The sequence below is a fragment of the Nothobranchius furzeri genome, chromosome 15 (genome assembly GCF_043380555.1).
Source record: "Nothobranchius furzeri strain GRZ-AD chromosome 15, NfurGRZ-RIMD1, whole genome shotgun sequence".
NCBI lineage: Eukaryota > Metazoa > Chordata > Actinopteri > Cyprinodontiformes > Nothobranchiidae > Nothobranchius > Nothobranchius furzeri.
In genome coordinates, this window is record NC_091755.1 from 48,182,453 (window position 1) to 48,201,062 (window position 18,610).

The window sequence follows — 18,610 nt, forward strand, 5'->3', positions numbered from 1 at the left end:
CCCACCGTTCTCCCAATGGGGAGGGCCGACGATTCGTAAAAATGCCAGGGCCGAATTTTGGTCCCAGTCCACCCCGGCGGTCGGAATTAAAAGGAGCCGTCATTCTGTCACCAGGCGATTTTGACAGAAAGAGGAGGGACGATCAGCCGTAGTTTTTGTTGACCGCAAATGTTCAGTTAATCACATCACAATTCAGTTTGTCTGACTTCGTTTAGTCACGTTAAGTTTAAGGATTTGACCAGAATTAAGAGTCACCTGTAACAATGATTGGACAAAAGCATTCCACGTCTCTATGAACTAATAAGAAGCGGACAGCGCGTCAAACAAGTAGACCTGGGCCCAATCTCTGCCTCGATAGCGGCTGTGGAAGTCGCTACACAGAACCTCGAGCAAATGTAAGTTTCCTCCATTTCACACAACGACATGCCTACCCTCTGGACACATCCTGGCTGTACGTCCCATCTACCTGCTTGATCTTCAAACACAGACTGAAGGACAGGAATGGCACCAAAAGGTGAATGGACCTACTTTTATCCCACATCTGGTAAAGTAACCAACAACTAGAGGCCGGCCGATTTATCAGGTCGATATATATATATTTTTTCTATATCGGCCATTGACCAAATCAGTTTTTAAAAGCCGATACAAAATTTAAAAATAAGGGAAGCTGTGTGGCCAACTGCCGCCACTACTAGACTGAAGAAAGGACCCAAAGTTTGTTTAATAATTGAAGTTCAATAAATTTTAAGAGAATTATTGACTTATTTATTTTATATTGCACACAGTGAGTGTTAAGTTGTCTTTCACAATCAATGTGGCGCTAAAACGTATAACGGCCTTAATAATCGGCTTTAGATATCAGCCATCTGCAACAAAATTCTTTAAAAATCGGCATTGGCATAAAAAACCCATATCGGTCTGCCTCTACCAACATATGCACACGGGCAATCACTACTCATTACTGTACTCATTAACCCTGGAACGATCTAACCAGGAAAAGCACATAGAACATATGAACCTGCTAACCTGCCTTAAAGGTTTAATGTCTCCAATTCTGCTGTGAAAAACTCAAAAACCAAACATCTATGAATTTAAAGGGCTAATGCTTCTCTCTCGTGCCTCAACATCACAGCAGCAGGGACAGAACGGGGGTGTTCAGCAGAAATAAGAGCTGGAGGTTTGTCTCAAAACCCCATTCAGAAGATGAAGTGAATCGTTTGAATGTAAAAGCAGCCTCTGGGGGCAACAAACCCCTAAAGATAAAGTTAAAATGTAAAAATCTTATTTATTATGCATTTTATACAGTGTACCGACGTTTTATAATAATAATATCAATAACAATAATGGCACTTTTTTGTATTTTGTCATTAAAACAAATTTACACTAAACTGTAATGGAAACAGAAGAAAGACGAGGCCAAAATGAGTCGTTTCAGGCCTATGAATCATCTAGCAGGCAAACGGTGTCGGAATAAGAATAAATCCAGCAAAAACCAGAGATGCAGCATCCTGTCCTGAACTGTGTTCACGTTTTAATCCAAAAACGCTCTGAGAACCACATCAACAGATACAATATTGTTTTCTGACTGTTTATTTTGATTTATTTACTTTTTATTATGACCCAAAACGCAGAAAGACACTCTGATCCCTTGAGATCTAGGCCATTGTGATTTTTGGGTCTGAACTGATCAGGTAGAAACTGGAAAACAGCTCAAGTCTGAAGAAAAACCAGGTGAGTGACAGGGTGAGTGTCACTGTCTCACCCTGTCACATCAGACCTGCTGGCAGCTTGGAAGCAACATAATGAAATGAATGCCAACTCAGAAGCTTTTGTACACAAGTGCCTGTTTTTATTAGTATTTACTGACTTTCAGACAGACTTGTTTCCAGGTCTGCAGCATGAGAACAGGAGAACTCCTCGGTGGCTTTGGTCACCTGAGCAGCTTGTTGCTGCGTTTAATAACAGAAAACACATTATTCATCTGGATTAACGCGGATTAAAATAAAATAACCGATCCTGTTAGGACGTTTGTTTTCCTGTCCACGGGTGTTCCTCAGGTGAGTGTAGGCTACCACCACCCCAGCAGGTTATACAGTACAAACAGGAGGTTTCAAAGATTATTTAGAATAAAACAGGGGAGGGGCGTTCATTAGAATAAAACAGTTCGTGATTCTATCAGCCAGGTGAGGTCTTACCTGTCCGTTCGGTGTGGGTTACGGTTGCTTCCTCAGACTGGCTCCACACGGCATTCCTGAAGTGGGAAGTCTCACAAACAGGACTAAAATGGGAAAAGCAGCTTTTGTCAGACGTGGAGTGGAGGAAACTCGAGAAGCTCCGCCGCCATGGGAGTGGCGCTCCCCAGAGAGAAGTCCCACGTGACGCTCCCTGCAGGAGGCTTCTTCTTCAGCGACCACCGGTCAGGGCCTCTTAGAGTTAAACACGTATAATATAATATAATATAATTAAACATGCGTTATGACTGAGCAGGCGCGTTGCAAGATTTTCAGAAGTGTGGGGGATGTTGTCTGTGCCTAAAATCTTGTTAGTTTAATTTCCATAATAGCGGAGCAGGTGCGAATTTTTGATGCGTCACGCATGTCTCCGTTTTAAACATGTTTAAACTGTTCAGAATACAAATCCAGGCTCTGTCTCGTTAGATTGGTGTAACTAAAGTTTGTACTGAATGAAACTTTACATTAAACCATGATGAAAAGGATCCGATTAAATCGTTTCCCCCTCATTTACAGTCAGTACAGCGCAGTGCGTACGGCTCTGGGGTTAATCAAGTTTAGTTGTTTCTCTTTGCAACAATCTTCACAAGAAGGCAAAACAGTTAAATGGCAGGTTACAGATATTTCCATTAGACTGTTTATTTTGACGGATAAACTCAAGGATGTTGGTTGTTTTGAAAGAATTACCCCGACGCACACTGATGCACACGGATGAGCTGACATTTTAATCTTTACGCACATCCCGGAGGAAACTAAATCAATCAAGAAAGATTCCCATCAGAACATCAGAGCTTTATACTGGACATGTGCTCAGCGAGGCTCGGAGCGCCCACAGTGGACAGTGAGCTGAAGATCTGTAGAGGGGTTCGCAGCGCAGTGCAGAACCACGGCGATGCGATAAGATTTCCTCCCACTGAAATGGTCTGGAAACCCGGTCTCTCTGAGGGATGTGTCACTGGGAAAAATGTTCGCTGATAATGAAACTTTGGCTGAATAGCGCTCGTTCCCGTCTCTAATATGGAGACGCATGAGCATCCAGTCTGAGGCAGAATAGCCTCTTCAGCCCAGAAAGCACCTGTAGAGACATTTGATCACGCACAAAGTTTATGTGGAGCAGAAGCGGTCGGGCCACGGCAGGTGAAACGTTCCTAGCCTACATGAAGAGAAACTGTTTAATTGTAACATTAATATGTTACTGGACACGCTGGTCTGGTTGGTTAGACCAGTGTTTGAAGTGGAAAACACACACACACACCAGAAATAGTTTACACAATCTGACTTTTTTAGTATTTTTATTGCTTATTTATTTACTTATTGTTGTTGTGGAAAAATAATGTTGGTTGTTATTAATCCTTACATCAAGAAAGTCAATCACCACCTTTAACCACATCAATATCATAACATTTAAAACTTCGTATACATTACTAAACTCATCATAAAATAGTTATTTAAAGTTCTGTCGAGCATTTTAATAACAAGGCACATTAAGGTAATTAAATGTGTTCAGATTAGACTGAAAAGGCTGGACTCCACCGACGTTTAACTCCACGAAAATCAGAATTTAAAATGTGACTTTTTAAAAACCGTCAACACACGAAGCAGTCTCTTCATGCCAACACTCTCCAGTTTCTGCTTTATTATTTAAAACTAACCTTAAGGCTTCGGGAAATCACGATTGGTTTAATGATCACTAAATCAACCTGCACATCGAAGGGTGGCTGAAACAGCCGAATCTGCTGTAAAAGCAAGAACGTGAGGAACTGGAGCACCTCAGCCGTACTCCGATGCCTCCTCCAGAACAAGAAGCACCAAGACTAATCTGCAAAAAGCTCCGGTTTCCAAACGCGTGGAGATACTTTCATGTTATTAACAGGCAGAGAACGAGGCTGCAACACCGCGTTTCTCTCTGCTGAGGACACCTTCACGCTTTCGCTACTCGTCATCTCCCGACACTCGAGCATCACATGACCATACGGCTGAGCTGACAGGCGTCAGACCTGAGCACATGAAGTAATAAAGCTAACGACGTCCTGTTTGTGTGGCGGTTTGGAGGCTTTGTTCGCATCCAGATGGATGAACAAAGGAATGAGGTGTTCTCAGGTCCTGCTGCGTCAGTGTAAAGAGATCTCTTGCTCCTCATCTTCATCGGCAGCAGAGTCCTCGTATTTGTCGTCGTTCTGCAGCAGCAGCGGCATCTCCAGCTCCGAGCCTTTACTGGTGAGCTGTCGTACCGACGGGACTTTACCTGGAAAAAGAGATTTTTAAATGACTTGACTGACATCATGTCCCCGTTCTGATTCTCGGCATTATTTTCTCCCACTTGGGATTTTACACTTCAACTTTTCATGCAGCTGTAAACTCCATCACTCCCAATCAAAAGCAGAGGAAGGCAACTTTTATGGGCCATTCCCATCTGTACCGGGTCGGCCCGGGCCGGGTAGCGTAGGTTGATTACATATCTGGGTGGCCTGGTATTTATCCGGGCCAACCAAGGCTCATTCACAGCCCTCTTCTCGAGGGGGTCTGCTTCAGGCCGACCAGGGCCAACACACCCACTGCTGACAGCAAATTCACACCTTCCATTAGAGCAAGCCTCTGATTGGTGGGTAGAATCAGCCCACATGGGCTTAAGACAAGGATGTGTGGAATCAACCGGGCCAGGCTGGGGCCGACTGGGGCTACCCGGCCCGGGCCGACCCGGTACAGATGGGAATGGCCCACTAGACACCAGTCCAATTCAACTAAAACTAAACCGGTCTTAGGGATCAGCAGAATAATTCGCCCAAATCTACAAAAGAGAAACATGAAAGCCTCTTTTGATCTTCCTCAGTTAAGGAACTTTAAAGAGCAAGTCACCCCCTACCAGATTCTTACTCAACTCCCACTTCCTGTTTGAAAAATGCAACAAATGCTGTTGCCTTGCAGACCGAGAGGGCGGAGCCGCTAACACACACACACCGACATTGTGACATCATATGGTACCAGCTAACGTTCTAGGGTACCTCTTAGCCAATAGCGGTGGCAGATTTAAATTCAAATGCAGTGCAGAGTTTTTACCTGACAACGGCACAACACTGACAGTTTTAGGCAGAAAATTTTAATTTGAACTAAAATGCACTAAAGTGCTAAACTACTGACTACACGTGTCTGCAGCACGATTAGACACACATTTATATAGTTTATCAGAAAAAAACAGTTGATTTGGGGGTGACTTGGTCTTTAAAAAGGTTTTTTAGGTAAATAAATGATAAATCAGCAACAGTTAGTTCATTATGATGTTTAGAAACACACACACACACACACACACACACACACACACCTATGATCTGTTGTGGTTTCTAGCCGTAAATCAGCTGATCAGCTAAAAAGTTTAATCATCTGGAATGAAAATTCCACCCAACTTGTGTGAAGAAGCTAGAAATTCCTGCTCGTTTTGACACAAACCGACTTATTTAATTAGAATAAAAAAGAAAAACTCACTTTTGGAATAAATAATCTTGAGTGTCACATGCAGAGAGACGCCACACAGACACACAGCAAACCCCAGCCAGTTCAGGGTGGTCATTTTATCTCCCAGAGACGCGGCCAGAAGCATCGTACACACCTCCTACACAGAAGAACCCGACAAACGTCTTCATTAGGAGCCTGTTAGATCACAGACAAACCCCGGAAAAAAACAAACAGATGCATGAGTACCTTCACTATGCCTGATATGGACAGAGTGAGGCTGGAGGTCCTGGAGACGAGCAGAAACTCAGAAAAGCCCAAACCGAAGGCCAGAGTCCCGCCAACACTGAGAACGAGAACGGAGTTCAGGAGAGGAGAGAGCTCCGTTACCCGGAATAACTTCTCAGAGGTGCTCAGGCTGACCGCTGCAGAGAGACAGAACCGACACGGAGACCGGATCAGAACCTTTTAGGGGCAATAAACTGCTGTGCTGCTTTCCTGTTGGATATCTTCTTCTGAAATGTCAGCACCACCGCCATTTCACAGCGAGGTTTATTCCATCCAACCTACTGAACAGATGAAGTCCACCACGCTGTGGGACTGGGCTTTAGCAGTGGTGTCCCATCCTGGTCCTCCAGAAACACCATCCTGGACATTTTAGAGGCTTCTCTGCACCAGCAGACCTGATGTTGATCAGTGGGTGATCAACAAGTGATTCAACCATAGAATCAGGTGTGTTGGAGCAGAGAAACAACTGAAACATGCTGTCCAGTGGCCTTGAGGACCAGGGTAGGACACCACCGCAGCTTTAGGATAAAAACACTTGCCTGGGCTTTACTCACCTTCGTTATACAGGAAGAGGGGAAAGAGGCCCAGGAACATGAGAGGCTGTAGGTGGTACATGGCATCTATCGGGTTCTGGAGGCCTGGAACAGACGAGAAAAAGAAGCAGGGAGTTAGTTTGTTTCAATTTCATTCCAGATGGACGCTGAGATTCGCTAGCCTGGAAGTCTAGACCGACTCTAGCAGAGGCTAAATGACTGCTCTGCGTGCTGGTCTAGCCGTGCTCCACAGGAGCCTCGGCAGGCCCCAGCGGTCTGGTACCGCTCCGATCACAGCGCTCTGCCGTTTTGGTGGGCAGGACGTTGCTGCGACGGTGCAAAACAACAAAGATGGCAGCGGTGGCTCGTTTGAGACGGCTTAGGCATCAACTCTGGCTATTTAGACCTGGGCTTTTCTCTGAGTCCAGAGCAGATAGAGGTACTTAAGTCCTTTATTTAGAAAAAGGGTGAACTTGCGTGTTCTTCAGCAGCGTATGGCGAACTGCCCCGCTGACTGACGTCTGTAGCGGCGAGTAGGTCAGTGTTGTCCAACAGCGTGCGGAGAACGTTTAAGACAAGCACAGATTCTGCCCTACGACTGAGCCCTTTTCGAAGACGCACCAGCACCACGCTGGCAAATCAGCGGAATACTGCCGCCACGATGCATCTTATGAACGCTTGGTGGTAATATTGGTGCAGCGTCAGACTTCTGAATGAAGATTCTGCGTGGGGACTGTGCAGGACGGACCTTTAGGAGCGGCTGGTAACAGAAACTTGACAAGAGCGGCTTCGATCGCAATAAAAAGAAAGTTATGTCCGAGGTAAACCGCGGCAGTGCAGACCGCCCCCCCGTACCCCCTTTAAACCGCCATCATGTAATCTTTTGTAAAAAGGACACGATTGTGCCACATCACCGCCACAGTCTGACCACTCATAAACGACCTAAGGCGCCCTGATGCCAGCTCAGCGTTACGGCGCTGTCTTCTAAAGAGCGCTTACGATGAAAAGGTAAGTGGCCTGTATTTGATACAGCACCTTCTAGAGTCCTGGAACCCCCCAAGGCACTTTACAACACAATCAGTCCTTCACACCCTGGTGGTGATGAGCTACACTGTAGCCACAGCTGCCCTGGGGCATATTGGTGGAGGCAAGCCACCACCAGCAGGCAAGGGGGTTTAGTGTCTTGCTCAAGGACACAACAACAACAAACTGAGCGAGGCTCGAACCTGCGACCTTCCGATTACGGGGTGACCTGTGCCAACGTGGACCCGTCACTTATAGGTCGTGGACAGACTCACGTATTTAAAGAGCAAGTCACCCCTACCAGATTATTACTCCACTCCCACTTCCTGTTTGAAAAATACAACAAATGCTGTTGCCTGGCAGACCGAGAGGGAGGAGCTGCTAACAAACACACACACACACACGACATTGTGACATCATAATCTACCATCTAACATCATAGTGTACCTCTTAGCCAATAGCGATGGCAGATTTAAATTCAAACGCAGTGCAGAGTTTTTACCTGACGACGGCGCAACACTGACAGTTTTAGGCAGAACATTTAAAGTTTAACTAAAATGCACTAAAGTGCAAAACTACTGACGACACATGTCTACAGCACGATCAGACACTCATTTATATAGTTTATCTGCAAAAAAATGTTGATTTGAAGTGACTTGCTCTTTAAGGATGCTTGCCAGGCTAGAGCTTCTTAAAGAGCAAGTCACCCCCTACCGGAGTATTACTCAACTCCCACTTCCTGTTTAAAAAGTGCAACAAATGCTGTTGCCTAGCAGACCGAGAGGGCGGAGCCGCTAACAAATACACACACACAGGCTCACAACAACATTGTGACATCATATGGTACCAGTTAACGTTCTTGGTACCTCTTAGCCAATAACGATGGCAGATTTAAATTCTAATGCAGTGCAGAGTTTTTACCTGACAACGGCACAACACTGACAGTTTTAGGCGGATAATTTGTTAAGTTTTAACTAAAAATGCACTAAAGTGCAAAACTATTGACGACACGTGTCTGCAGCACGATTAGACACGCATTTATATAGTTTATCAGAAAAAGAATTGATTTGGTGGTGACTTGCTCTTTAAGTTTTCTAGAAAACCTACAACTATATAAAAATAAATAACTGTTAAATCTGCTGCAATTGCAAAATACCACATTCAGATACTTGTGGGAGCTTACACAAGTAAGAATAACCCTAAGAAAAAAAAAGAAGACAGTTTTGCTTAGTTTCCCCAACAACTAAAAACACAAATACATTATAATCCTGTAGGTTGGACCAGATTTTTCTGGACAAACCCAAAAGGAAAAGCAACGGGACTTCTCCACGTGATGGAAACACACTTTTTATTTGAAAGTAAAAATACGAACCCAGCTCTGCTTTCTGCATGAGGACCTGAGTGAGAGTCCAGCGGATCCCTGCGATAAAGGACGCCAGCAGAACCATAACAAAACCTTCAAAGTTGAACTGGGTTGACTGGAATGTAAACATAAAGAGACCGCTGGAGATCAGCAGGACCACAAGGACCAGGAAGGGGTTCTGGTTTAAGAGATGCAGAAGAGAAACAGCAGCATTAGGGTTTCATCACTGATTCACGTGGATGCGTCTTAAATAGAAAAGAGCCTCAGTTCAAGTGTCCCATTAATGGTTACCATTAGGGAACAAACGCTGGAGCGGTCAGAAAAGGATCTGGTCCATGACTCACCGGCTCCTCTAGCTTGAACAGTAGTGAAAAAAAGAGGATGAAAAGCACGACTGAGGATTTGGTCATGGTGTACCTGGAAGGAAAGCATTCATATGAAACAATTCAACAACATCTTTAAACACAGGGGATCTGCAGGTTGAAGGGAGCCAAATTTAAGACTTTTTAAGACCTTTTCAAGGCCACTTTGACCAAATTTAAGCTATTTTAAAAATTTAACTTAAGCTATGACTTCCAGCTATTGCCTGGAACCGGTGCTAACCACGTCGCGAACGTGGGATTAGCCATCCAGCTACCATTAAGCTTGCACTTCCCCATGGCGCAAGCTCCCACTAGCTCAACCAGCTAATGTGCTCATCTAAAAATATCCCCCTTTCACAACCAGCTGAACGTGTACGGTTCCGCTTACGCCAACATCGTACACAAAAAATGCTGACACTAAATACAAAGTCACGAAAATTTGATAGAAATAAAATAATCTTGTTTATTGGGTCTTTGGTAATTTAAGACCTTTGGAAACTCTATTTAATGATTATTTGTCATTTTTAAGGATTTTTAGAGCCTTAAATTTGGAAAAGCTAATTTAAGACTGTTTAAGGACCCGCGGATAGCCTGCAAACATTCTGAGCTGCTGCCTTAAAAACTTACAGACTGATGGTGATGAAGAGGAAGCTCCAGTTGGAAAGGCCAATATCCAGTGCTGTTGCTAAGGCTGTGAATAGGATGGACACGGTTTTAGATGTTTGTTAGGAATCATACACCTGCATATATGCGACGCACACAAGGATGAAGGACCTTAACGGGAATAAGGAAAACGACTCTCAAGGCTGATTTCAAACCACTTGTAGAAGTCGACACCAAACATAGCAGGTGATGCTCTGACCTCACAGCGGTCATCAGCCACCTCCTCGACTGGGGTGACATCAAGCTCAACTCACTGATGAACCTAGGAGAAGTAACAGCTCAGTGGCCTAGCGTTACTGTCCACCATGACACTGGGAGGTCATGGGTTCAAATCCACGGTCGGGTCACGCTTGACAACCAGCATTAAAGGGTTCGATTGGGAGGTTAAACCATCAAAAAGTTCACAAGCGCGGCCCGGGGGATAGGTCAAGTGTGGATAACAAATTCCCGCACGAGTGTGACAAGTGATGGGACAGTCACCAATACCACAGGAGTTAATGGTTAACCACCAGAACATGGCGGTGGTCAAAAAGAACAAGGTGGTGGGGACAGATGGAGCAATTCTAAATAACAGCAGGATAAAGAAGCCTGATCAATAACGTTTGACAGAAGAAATAAGATCAACGATGGAAAGTCAAAGCCTCAGCAGTTTCAACAGCCAACCTAACACTAAGAGCTGTAGCCCAACAGATGCTGCTCAATGGCCTAGTGGGAGTGTGTCCGCCCAGGGACTGGGAGGTCGGAGTTCAAATCCCAGTCGGGTCATACCAAAGACTTTAGAAAGGTCTCCCTGCTTGACACTTAGCTTTAAGGGGTTGGATTGGGGGGTTAAACCACCAAACAGTTCCTGAGCTGCCGTGTCTGCAGCTCACTGCTCATCCCCATGGGGAGCAGTGAGCTGGGTTAAATGCGGAGGACAATTTTCACCACACCACACCAGTGTGACTTGGGGATAACTATGGGACTTTTAATCTTTAATCCCTGGAACAACCTCTGACAACTTTAATCGGAGTGTGAGGATGTGAGAGACATTTTTCTAAGAGGTAAAGACATCTGTTAAATGCTGAAAATACACACATTTTTTGTTAGAAAGAAGTCCCACTTTTGATAAATGTGGAAAAATCAGACAATATTAGTCTGTGGTTATTTGTTTATTGCAGCTTAACACTATAGAGACAATCTGTTCATGTTTGACCTTCACCCACTTTTCTGAATCCCAGAATAACAGTCAAAGGATTTGAGTCCATGTACCTGTTGGAGCCACCTTAAAGATGTAGTCTCTCCAGCTCAGGATGACGCGAGGTTTGCCTGTCCAGCACTGCACGGCCCATCGTGTCACACAAGATAGACAGAAGATGATGACGAGATGAACCAGTGTCATGAACAGAGGATAATGGAAGCCCTGAGTGAGATGAAATAGTAGACAGGATTAACGAGAACCGCTGTTGGGAAAAAAAAATGGCAACCATAACTCCAGGAGACAGACATAATATGGATTAAGATGGGCACCAATCAAGAAACAAATAAGAAGCTCTAATAAAGTAACACTCTGGGAAAGGGAATGGGTCTCATTTACCTTCATTAGCCATTTGTTATAGAATGTGATGCCTATAGAGAAGACATAGTAGAGGAGGACCAGTCCAATAGTGCAAAGACCTCTGAAGAGGAACTGAACTGGGCACGCCATCCGGGACTTCCAGGACCAGCTGTCCAGAATGGACTGTTAATGCAGAGGGAGCATCTCCAAAATACCTCTGCACCCCACCACACCACCCATAATGGTTCACTAGAATAAGGACCTAAGGGGAAAAACAACAAACATATGAGATATGTTATTCGGATTCAACAGAACATCCTTATCTACAACAGATAATGTAAATATGTGAGATATAATTCAACTTAGATTATCTGAAATGACTGGGGGACCTCACCCTATACACCTGAAAGACACATCCGGTCTAGCTTTAACAAGCTCTAGCAGACAGCCATGACTTGTTAATGTAACTTAAAAATAAACTATTTTTTAAAATAAAGTTCTCAACTAAGGAGAGTTGTAAATAAAACCCTTCACTTCTAGGAGCGTTAAATTGTATTTTATTTACCTTTATTATAATTCTGACCAAGAACCATGCGATTTGGATTTGGAAGATGCTATAAAATTAAACCAAAAAGTCATTAAGACTGTGTTACCACAGCCACAGCGTTAGCCTACACAGCTAACAGCTAACGAGACATGTGGAGATGAACGGCGTAGCACACACATCCTACTTTACATCTAGATATAATATAAAGTGTGTCCGGTTTACCAGATGGCTTGTGAAGAATCATCACAACCAAGCAGTTGCTATCTTTAGCCGTTAGCTGACAGCTAAGCTAACGCAACTTTCGGATCTCTAAACGTTTTAACAACATTAACATAGAAACATTTAGTAGCTAACCAGCGACTCTAGTGTAGTTCTTACCGGTTCTGATCTTGTGTACACGTCTGAGCACAGAAAGAAAGAAAATAAGGCACTAGATATTTGAGCTAGTGTTTCTTTCCGCTATGTTTCTTCTTCTACGCCTTCAACGGAGGTTGACACATTATTCACAAATGCATGCTGGGTTAGAGAAGCAGAAAACAAAAACCGCCAAAAAGCTTCAACTTCATTATCATTCATGATATAGTTTGGCTAAGTAGAAACAAAAACACTCAAGAAAACAATTGGAATAGATGCAGATCTGAAATAAACCTAATATACATATGAAGTCGTTATTTTTTCCGTTTGTTGAATTCAGCCTGTCAGTGTGACTCTCATGGCTCTAATATTTATTAATTTATTTTGTTTATTTATTTATTTATTTGTGACTCGTTTCAATCTCGATTTTAAACAAGAATTTATTCAAAAGATTAGATCTGCGCTGACGTTTCAAACTCAGTCCAGTAGGTGGCGGTCATGCAATTTGAAGTTGGCGTGTCAAACGCTGAAGCCCAAAAATACCAAAGAAGAAGAACAACAACGAACGTAGAAGAGTCTGGGGATTGTTGTGATCCAGTTTTCAAAGTAAAATGTAATTTTTGTTCTCTAAAACGCATTTTGATGTTTGCATGTTGTAAGTGTGAGGTTTATCTTACAGTAAAGCGTCGTTAAGGCTCGTTTTATCGGCGTTTTCCTCCAGAATTAATGGCGGACGAGGAGGACGAGGCTGGCTTCGAGGAGGAGTTGGAGGACGGGTCCAGCGGAGTGGATGTCGGCCACGGCAGGAGAAAGAGACTCTTCTCTAAGGAGCTCCGGTGCATGATGTACGGGTTTGGAGACGACCAGAACCCGTACACGGAGTCTGTGGATATTCTGGAGGATCTGGTGATCGAGTTCATCACGGAAATGACCCACAAAGCCATGTCTATCGGGCGCCAGGGCCGCGTCCAGGTGGAGGACATCGTTTTTCTAATTCGCAAGGATCCCAGAAAGTTCGCCAGAGTCAAAGACCTCCTGACCATGAACGAGGAGCTGAAGAGAGCCCGGAAAGCTTTTGATGAAGCCAATTACGGCTCCTAATGAACTCGCGTTTGTTTGTCGCTTCCTGCTAACTGGTTTGTGTATTTTTTAGTGGTTCTCACTTGAATAACAGAACTGACTGTTTTAATGACATGTTTACACTGTCAAGTCATCGGAAACTCTCAAATAAAGTTAGTTTGTTTCAAATAAGTCCCAACACCAACAGGAAAACCAACATCTGTTATTTACATTGAAGAATGAAACTTTCTGCCAACGTGTTGGAAAGGATTGTTAAGGTTTTTTTAAGTGTTTCCATGGAAACTGCGTGAATAAATTAACATTTCATTATCTTTCCTGCTGTTTGGATTGGAGAGACTTTTGTGGTATATCAGGTGTTTCTGCAGTTTAAAATTAGAGTTTTTACACCTTAAATGTACCCGTATGTCGTTAGTTTCCTAACTTTGTTGCTGTCTGCAGAAGAGATGACCTGCTGTGGCACATCTGGCTGGGATTTCATAATTGTGAGTGTTAACCCTTTGATGCATAATGGTCACTACAGTGGACAGGTACTCAAAATTGTTATTTATTTGTTTTTGCACAAAGCACAGCTGTTGAAGACTTGATGGCATTTGAGCCCCTCCATTTGGACTTCAGTAAGTCAAGCCAACATGTTTCATGCTCAGAATGCACGCTGCCCACTGAGGTGGACATGTAATAAATTATTTGTAAATTATAAAAAAAATATATATTTGTTGAAATTTGTTTCATTCACACCTAAAGACGAATGAAAAAAATCATGGTTGAAGATTTCATAATTCATGCATCAAAGGGTTAAAGCATTTTGTAATAATGTTCACTCATCTGTTCAATCAGAACTAACCAGTTATGCCATTCAAAGATATATCTACAGTTAATCGCTCATAACATTTCCACAGAACACTTCAAAGGATCTAAACGCTTCCTTTGAAGTGTGCGTCAACAGCCATCAAGTGTTGAAGTACAACCAATCAGAGTGTTTTTCAGAAACCTTTAACCCAGAAATAGTCAGATCTGTTATTTATATATTTGCTGGACTTCAGTGTTGTCTCATATGAAGAAAAAGGTCCAATCCAGGCTTCGAGGTTCATTTCACACCTGCATGTTTGTGACCCTGGCTGGCTCACAAACGTGCAGATGTTCTAGTTTATGAAGATTTCTTTGAGTTCAAACAAACACAAATAAAAGAACAGCTTTGAAGAGCTGCTGGAGCGTAACATCACACCAACCTCAGGACAACTGGACGTCGTTTTTATTTTCTCTTGTATTTAGATCAACTGATTCTTTAAATAATAAACATTTATGTATCTGAACTGAGAATTAACCTTCATGGTCTCTCAATCTGAACCCAGAAACGGACCAAACACCAAGTCTGGGTTCTCCTCACACCAGATGAGACTTAAGTGTGTGTTTGGATAACACAAAATCTGGTGACAAAATGAAGAAACAAAGGCATTTTATTTAAATTCCTCAAAAACAAAGTACTTTTTACACAGACCATAAATATGACAGACCGACTACAAGTGAGCAGGTGTTAGTTCATTTATTCTTTTCAAGCTTCTTTTTACAGTGAAGAAATTGAATTAATTGGTCTAAGCAGCAGGTCACAGGCTGCCCTTCTATCTAGACTACATCTGGATCAGAACTTCACAAAGAGGGGGGTCGATGAAGACACCAAGCCTAGCAATCAGCAGAAGGTGTTGACTGAATTTCCTCATTGCAGCTTTGCTGTCCGGTGGCGGGGTCCAGTGTCAGCACAGCATCGGTAGCCTGCTGTCTGCCTTCAGAGGGAGTCAGCTCAGCCGGCGACCCCCACCAGGTGCCCTGCTGAGGATGTCTGCAAGGCTACAAGGATGGAGAGGTAAGGCAGTGAACCAGGTGGACAACAAGGGGAGTGTGTGGGTGCTTATTCGGGTCAGAGAGGTGGAGGCAGGGCGAAGGTTGGTGCAGATGTGTTCAGACAGAGGTCTCACAGGAGGGTGGAGGAATGTCCAAAAGTCCTGTTTGATTTACTGCACGTTCTCCATCATCTTGAGGAATTCTGGAAGACACAATGAAAGGGAAAGTAGTGGAGGATGACAAACTGAGTGAAATCTCAGTGTTTGTGCGACTTCATATTTTCCGTATGAGAAGATAGGAAGTGCAGCTTAAACACAAGAACGTGCGAATCCCAGTATCCGTTATCTCAAAACCCCTTAAATTGTCTGGAGACTCGTTAAATGACAGGAGTAATTAATGCATTCATGAAGCAACATTTTATCAGATCACGCCATCAGAGCCTCATCTTTACGCACGCACCATCAAAGTCCAGCATGCCGTCGGAGTTTTTGTCTCCATCCTTCATCAGCTCATCAACCTCGTCCTCTGTGACGGGCTCGCCGCTGCTGCGGATTATTTGGGCGAATTCCTCTCTGTCGATGTAGCCGTCTCCGTTCCTGTTAGGACGAGCAGATTTTTACTTGATTTGCACAACGAACCCAGAGAGCAGGTGGCCAGGTTCTGGCTCGCGCAGCCGCAGAATGACGTACTTGTCAAACACACGGAAGCACTCTGCCAACTCTTCCTCGCTCTTGCCGGCCTGGTCCTCCTTGAGCAGCCTCACCATCATGACCAAGAACTCCTCGAAGTCGATGGTGCCGCTACCTGGGGGTCAACAGGAAACCACATGGTTGCGTTTCTACTGTCAGCCCTGTTTAACTTGCGTTTACGCAGTTTTACGCAGGCGCGCACTGGGACTCTTACAAACATTTATCACGAAATGATTTACCAGAAACGTTCTCCATCAGCTTCATTGTAACTTTCTCTTTCCTCTGAGCTAATCAGACCGTTTAAAATGCAAAGTGCGCAAAAGTGCTTTTACGCACAGCCGGTGCTTGTGCTGGATCAGAAACAGACACCCCGTTTCCTCCTGCTCACCGTCCTCATCGACCTCCTCGATGATTTCGTCCAACTCCTCTCTCGTCGGGTTCTGGCCCAACATCCTCATCACCGTACCCAACTCCTTGGTGCTGATGTCACCGCCACCGTCGGTGTCAAACAGGTCAAAGGCGGCTTTGAACTCTGGAGAAATAAAACAACAAAAACGTGTTTTTCTGCTCAAAGTTAGCCTAAAGTGTATGTGTTGCTCTGTTTCTGATATTTAATCGGTCCTATTATTGAAGTGGGACACCTGTAACCATGGGAACAACATCCATAACAAATATGTCGCCATATTGACTAAGTTCACACATATAATCCAACTCTTCCATCTTAAAGAGCAAGCCTGCATCAAAGCAGCTATTTTTTGCTGATAAACGTTATAAACGAGTGTCTAATCGTGCTGCAGTCAGTAGTTTGACATTTGAGTGCATCTTAGTTCAAATTTAAATATTGTGCCTAAAACTATCAGTGTTGCGCCCTCTTCAGGCAAAAACTCTGCACTGCATCTGAATTTAAATCTGTCATGCCATTGGCTAAGAGGTACACTATGATGTTCGCTGGTACATTATGATGTCACAGTGTCATTGTGAGCCTGTGTGTGTGCGCGCGTGTATTGGTTAGTGACTCTGCCCTCTTGTTCTGCCAGGCAACAGCATTTGTTGCGTTTCTCAAACAGGGAGTAGAGTGGAGGATTAAGACTCTGTTAGGGGGTGACTTGCTCTTTAAATTAAGGAATTTCACTGTCAGACAGAATAAAAATAAAAAGAACGACACGACTTGATTCACAGAGCTCATTTAACAACAACCGACTACAAACTCAGTCAGGTGGAAATAATTGGCTCTCCATCACAACATGTCCCTGAACTCACCAGCCAGCATCTCCTCGCTCAGGTAGGAGCGGGCCTCTTGTTGCGCGTCGGTCTGGAAACAGAAACAGGTGTCACCTCATTACAGACTTCCTCCAGGCGGGTCCCACTTACTCAGCTCACAGCCACAGGGCAGATTGTCACGTTTACGGTGGAAAAAGCACACATTTCATTGAAATCCTGCCACTAATCATTAATTTGTGATTATAATAAACCAGTGAGCGTGCTGTATGATCCACTGCTAATGCTAGTGCTGTGGTAGAAGCAGACTGTCACCAGCTAAAGCTAATTAGGACAAATGGATGAGAAGTTCTCAGACATAAATAAAAATCTACATTAAAAAATGAAAGAAAAAGATGTTTATGAACAGTTGGGGTTGACTAAATGGTTGACTCAAGCGAGATAAGTTCACAAAAACAATCAGATACGATCAGAAATGTAGAATAAATCAATCACCAAAGACAATACGGTTGAATTAAAGTAAAATTCAACAGAAACGTTATTTTTTATTTCAAAGTCTTGTGTTGCAGCCCAACGTGTCTCAGTTTCAGCCGCGGTGAAAATTAGTCCGGCTATTTCCGGCTCAACTCATTAGGCTCCCTCTAAAAGGCCTGCAGACATCCAATCCTCTGGAATTTGAAGCCATAAGCAGAATCCAGACTTTCATCAACATGCAGCGTGTTACTCAGAGTATCTGCTAACTGATTTTTACATAAATATGCATTTAGAAGACATCAGTTAAACTCTAGCAGCATAGATCTCTGTCTGATTGCAGCATATTGGAGGGAAGAGTTAATAGAAATGACCAAATAAAATAAAGTCAGCAAATGAAGCTCTGATCCGAAGGGATCTACGGTCCAGCTACGATTTTTACATTTACACAATCACAAACTGGCTTTCTCAGCATGGGTTAACGCTTAATTGCCCTCCTCTCTCAGTGGACAAGCGCCTGGCTCACAGATAAAAGCTCATCTTCGTCATTTTCTTCTCATTTCTCTTACCATGTTTGCGGATTAGCGTTCCCCCCAAAATATCCAAGAGTAAAAGAACGGCCCGAAGGAGTGGTCAATCCGTGTACACCCCAACAGAGAGACTAGACATCAAGACAAGATTCAGACTCACTTTAAACTGGACACCTAGGCCCCACCCACCGCTGCTCACAGGACTCCAGATTTAGTATCCTGAACATTTAGGGATCTGGGACCGGGGCAAGCCAATCACACCTTGGAGAGGGACGCTCTAGGTGCTCCAAGCTGTGTGGATCAGAATGTGGAACGAGTGAAGAGAAGGTTTTAGCCACTTTTGCGTTCTTGGTAAACGTTGAAAACACTAGAAGATGCACGTGACCACCGGGGGGTGGGGGGTGGGGCTTCCTTTGTGCTTTTGAAGGTATTTTGCTT

General features: G+C 43.8%; 4 protein-coding genes across 9 annotated transcripts in view; 1 reads left to right on the plus strand and 3 right to left on the minus strand.

Annotated features, from left to right (window-relative positions):
* Positions 1-2,315, minus strand: part of LOC107391432 (collagen alpha-1(XX) chain) — a 47,567-nt gene extending 45,252 nt beyond the window's left edge. For both annotated transcript variants that reach the window (XM_015968746.3, XM_015968743.3), the window contains exon 1: positions 2,196-2,315. The gene's annotated coding sequence lies outside the window, so the exon portion shown is untranslated. The remainder of the gene's footprint in view (positions 1-2,195) is intronic.
* A 1,191-nt stretch (positions 2,316-3,506) lies between these two features.
* Positions 3,507-12,504, minus strand: slc35c2 (solute carrier family 35 member C2). The gene is made up of 10 exons (XM_015968757.3): positions 12,373-12,504; positions 11,487-11,709; positions 11,162-11,312; positions 9,875-9,938; positions 9,230-9,302; positions 8,895-9,063; positions 6,521-6,604; positions 5,928-6,103; positions 5,712-5,838; positions 3,507-4,476 (listed from the first exon to the last, which is right to left on the minus strand). The coding sequence occupies exons 2-10, from the start codon at positions 11,595-11,597 to the stop codon at positions 4,343-4,345; spliced, it is 1,089 nt and encodes a 362-aa protein (XP_015824243.3). The 5' UTR covers positions 11,598-11,709; positions 12,373-12,504; the 3' UTR covers positions 3,507-4,342.
* A 335-nt stretch (positions 12,505-12,839) lies between these two features.
* Positions 12,840-13,739, plus strand: taf13 (TATA-box binding protein associated factor 13). Of its 5 annotated transcripts, none has more exons than XM_015968741.3 (2): positions 12,840-12,954; positions 13,028-13,739. In XM_015968741.3, the coding sequence occupies exon 2, from the start codon at positions 13,075-13,077 to the stop codon at positions 13,447-13,449; it is 375 nt and encodes a 124-aa protein (XP_015824227.1). In that variant the 5' UTR covers positions 12,840-12,954; positions 13,028-13,074; the 3' UTR covers positions 13,450-13,739. The 5 variants fall into 5 exon arrangements, with proteins under 5 accessions (XP_015824227.1, XP_015824225.1, XP_015824224.1 ...); XM_015968739.3 differs by having other exon boundaries at positions 13,070-13,739; XM_015968738.3 differs by having other exon boundaries at positions 12,851-12,961; positions 13,070-13,739.
* A 1,210-nt stretch (positions 13,740-14,949) lies between these two features.
* tnnc2.2 (troponin C2, fast skeletal type, tandem duplicate 2) lies at positions 14,950-18,404 on the minus strand. The gene is made up of 6 exons (XM_015968736.3): positions 18,212-18,404; positions 17,214-17,265; positions 16,342-16,485; positions 15,954-16,068; positions 15,724-15,860; positions 14,950-15,466 (listed from the first exon to the last, which is right to left on the minus strand). Exons 1-6 carry the CDS (start codon positions 18,212-18,214, stop codon positions 15,435-15,437), a joined length of 483 nt encoding a protein of 160 aa, XP_015824222.1. The 5' UTR covers positions 18,215-18,404; the 3' UTR covers positions 14,950-15,434.
* Between the last annotated feature and the right edge of the window lie 206 nt (positions 18,405-18,610).